Source organism: Paralichthys olivaceus, chromosome 19 (assembly GCF_024713975.1).
Source record: "Paralichthys olivaceus isolate ysfri-2021 chromosome 19, ASM2471397v2, whole genome shotgun sequence".
In the NCBI taxonomy this organism is placed as follows: Eukaryota; Metazoa; Chordata; class Actinopteri; order Pleuronectiformes; family Paralichthyidae; genus Paralichthys; species Paralichthys olivaceus.
Genome location: NC_091111.1, coordinates 19543334 through 19547500, shown reverse-complemented (window position 1 = coordinate 19547500; position 4167 = coordinate 19543334). Strand labels below are relative to the sequence as shown.

General features: G+C 46.1%; 1 protein-coding gene across 1 annotated transcript; it reads left to right on the top strand.

Moving 5' to 3' along the window:
• The first annotated feature begins 80 nt into the window (after nucleotides 1–80).
• LOC138405568 (bifunctional protein GlmU-like) lies at nucleotides 81–2316 on the top strand. Its single transcript, XM_069514996.1, has 3 exons — nucleotides 81–227; nucleotides 1023–1214; nucleotides 1524–2316. Exons 1-3 carry the CDS (start codon nucleotides 180–182, stop codon nucleotides 1776–1778), a joined length of 495 nt encoding a protein of 164 aa, XP_069371097.1. The 5' UTR covers nucleotides 81–179; the 3' UTR covers nucleotides 1779–2316.
• Nucleotides 2317–4167: the final 1851 nt, after the last annotated feature.

The following is a 4167-nucleotide window of genomic DNA, read 5'->3' as shown; positions in this document are numbered from 1 at the left end:
TTATTGTTGTTGTGATTATTATTACGTCACAAACTGATCCCATGTAATTAACACGACAGTTTGTATTTTGATTATTTTAGTCTCATCCAGTTGCAGAGCTGCACCATCACCAGCAGGTGGCGCTAAAAGACCAGAGATAAAGACAGTGACGCTACAGGAAGTCTCAGTTTGTACTGAGCATGCGCAGATCGTGTGTGTCAGGGTTCAGTTCTTCGAGCAGAATCATGGTGAGTTCACACTTTTTATTTCATGTTTCAGTTTATTAAAGTTTCAGCTGCTGAGGAAAGAATCCACTGAACTTCATTTACACAAACTGAGATGTGGATTCTCTGGAGCTGATGTCATTCTGACAATGTCGTCATCAAAACTTTATGAAATATGATCATAAACTTTATTATAATGAAGTTTAAATACAGAGACACCAGAAAAAACTGGAATCTTTTACAAACATCAGTTCTGCACCGTTCATACCGTAAAATAAAGGTTTTCATATATTCACTATATCATTTCACTGAAATACTTTTTGATATATTTTATTTTTAAACGTTTTCATGTCAAAAGTATGACTAAAGTACTGCGTATACTGCCGGACTGAACATGTAGTGAAGTACTGTCACTGCGTTTTAGTGAACTGACGTCAAACGTCGTTCAGGGAAAAGTTAAATACATTTTGAGAAACTTGTTGAAAATATTAAAGTGAAACTTTAAAATAATCAGATTAATTGATTATTATTATTTTCACTCATGAAAAATTGTAAAGTGACTAAATCTGAATATTTTTGATCAGTTTGAGCTTCATTAACCCCCCCCCCCCCCCCCCCCCCCAGGGTCAGAGGTCACGGCTGCTGTTTGGTTTAACACACTGATCCTGTTACAGCTGAATGGACGACCACACACACACACACACACACACACACACACACTCACAGACACACACACACACACACACACACACTCACAGACACACACACACACTCACACACACACACAGTTTAAATAGTTCTTCTCTTTCTATTTCCCAGAGTTCAGCTGGAGGGGGTTCGGCCCTGCGGGTCCACGCGGTGCGGTTCGGCCCGGGTCAGGAGCTGCTGGGATCTCTGCGGGCGCTCGTTCAGGAGCGGAGACTGCGAGCGCCGTTCATCATCACCTGCGTGGGCAGCGTCACCAAGGCAACGCTCCGGCTGGCAAACGCCACGGCAACAAACACAAATGAGGTCGTGAAGTCCACGTTCATTCGTTCTCTGCTTCCTGTTCGGTCATTACTCCACACGCTCAGGGACGAAAGTATAAATACAGAAGAATATCAGGTTTATTTACTTCAGTTTGTGGATCAAGTATTTCACGATACTTCCCATGAAGTATTTTTGCAATACTCTAATCCAATCTACCATTCACCTTATAACTGTGTACTGTGTGATACTGTGTACTGTGTTTTGAGTACTTATGTGTATGTTCTGTGTCCTGAGGCAGGCCTGATTATATTTGACCTGCAGTGACTGACATGTTCCTGACTCCTCCCTCAGACGATCCACCTGAGCGGTCGGTACGAGATCGTGTCCCTGGTCGGCACCTTGAACCCAGAGGCCCACCTCCACGTCTGCCTGTCGGACGGGGGGGGCAGGACCGTGGGGGGTCACGTGCTGGGGGATCTGGAGGTGTTCACCACGGCCGAGGTGGTGGTCGGCGAGGCGCTCGACCTGCAGTTCACCAGAGAGCTGGACGTGGAGACGGGTTTCCCCGAGCTCGTGGTTGAGCCGCGCTCACAGACGGAGAAATGACCTCAGAGACGTTTCTGTGAAGACGATGATGTGAACGTCTGAAGCAACGAGAGAAAAGTTCAAACAGATTCATTCAGTGTTAAATAATTTAACAGGATCCGTAAAGTGTCTGTAGCCTTGTTAGCTTAGCTGCTAACAGAGCGTCATCGTACATGTCTGTCAAACTCATGTGAAGACAGAAGACGAGCTGCTCCGATGATGAGACACAAATTGTTTTTGTTTGTAAATGCACACACACACACCCACACACACACACACACACACACACACACACACACCCACACACACACACAGCCAATAGCACCGTCTCTGCGGGGGGGGGCAGCTTTCTGCTAATTGATGTTAAACTGAGCCGCAGCCTTTCAGAGCCTCTGACCCCCCCCCCCCCCCAACTCCCCCAGGGATTAACTGGGACCGTGATGGGGGGGGGGGGCATCCGGGTTCTGTTCGTCACCTGAAGACGTCACAACACTCGCCTTGTTTTCAATGTGAACAGATTCATCTCGTTAAAGTTTCATTAAAAACTTCTTTTCATCCATTCATCGGTTTTGTGCTGAATCACAGTTACACAACGTGAACGTTTGAAAAACTAAAGCTGACAACAGAGAGGACGCAACACAACAGCAACACAACCAGAGCAACACAACAACACAACCAGAGCAACACAGCAACACAACCAGAGCAACACAACAACAACACAACCAGAGCAACACAGCAACACAACCAGAGCAACACAACAACAACACAACCAGAGCAACACAACACAACCAGAGCAACACAACAACACAACCAGAGCAACACAGCAACACAACCAGAGCAACACAACCACAGCAACACAACAACACAACCAGAGCAACACAGCAACACAACCAGAGCAACACAACAACACAACCAGAGCAACACAGCAACACAACCAGAGCAACACAACAACACAACCAGAGCAACACAACCACAGCAACACAACAACACAACCAGAGCAACACAGCAAAACAACCAGAGCAACACAACACAACCACAGCAACACAGCAACACAACCACGAGCAACACAGCAACACAACCAGAGCAACACAACACAACCAGAGCAACACAACAACACAACCAGATTAACACAGCAACACAACCAGAGCAACACAACACAACCAGAGCAACACAACAACACAACCAGAGCAACACAACACAACCAGAGCAGCACAGCAATAACAACCAGAGCAGCACAACCAGAGCAACACAACCATGTGGACAGTAATGACAGAGTGATGTCTCCCTCAGCACCTCGTTGTGTCCCTCACAGTTCGTGTTGCCTCCAGGAGGACGAGGCCACACGACAGCGGGGCAGCCGGACACATTAAAGCTGAGCTACAAAGCGACCCCGCTGCAGCTTTGTGCTTTTGTTTTGTTGTGTTGACGCAGCATGGTGGCCGAAAAGCGTTGGTGGTCTGCCCCAGTGCCCCCTGGGAGACAGTTTTAGACGCCAACTAAAGCCGCTCAGTTCTCTTTGCTGACAAATTAGAAGGCGACGCAGCGGCACAGAGCGCATGTTCTGGATTTGAAACACAGCTTTTGATCTAAAGTCTGTTCTCAATTCTCATCTTTCTTCTTCTTCTCTTTAAATGGTGCATTTGTGAAGCGGAGGTGATTAAACCGTTTCTTGTTTTTCCTGTGCTCACATACACTTGTTAGATTTTCACAGGGAAATGTGACTCGTCCGTATTTGAATCGTCAGTGAATAACATGTAGAAGTAGCGTTTGTTGTTTGTTAATGTTCCACAGCAGCGTTAGCAGTCGGTCTCCTGCTGCGAGGCACCAATTACATTTTACTGTGATGCTCCAGCTCGACAAAGACTCGACTTTAATCTCTGCTCAGTGAGGCTGTGTTCTCGCTGCAGCTCGTCCCTGCTCTGCTTTGTCATTATGGACAAATAGAAATGACCACTAACAGAAAGATTTGGTTTGATACAGATTTATCTCCAGTTTGTTCCTGATTAAACCTGATTTTTCTTCTTTCTGACGTGATCTGATGCTGGAAACAGTAAAACACACAATGATTTATTTATGTGTAAGTTTCCAATCAATCATCCTTATTGTGAATTTATTACATACTCAGCTTTTCTGTTTCTGGTTGCTGGGGCCTTAGTGCTACAGGTCATAACCAGGTCCCTACATCTACAGGTCATAACCAGGTCCCTACATCTACAGGTGATAACCAGGTCCCTACATCTACAGGTGATAACCAGGTCCCTACATCTACAGGTCATAACCAGGTCCCTACATCTACAGGTCATAACCAGGTCCCTACATCTACAGGTGATAACCAGGTCCCTACATCTACAGGTCATAACCAGGTCCCTACATCTACAGGTCATAACCAGGTCCCTACATCTACAGGTGA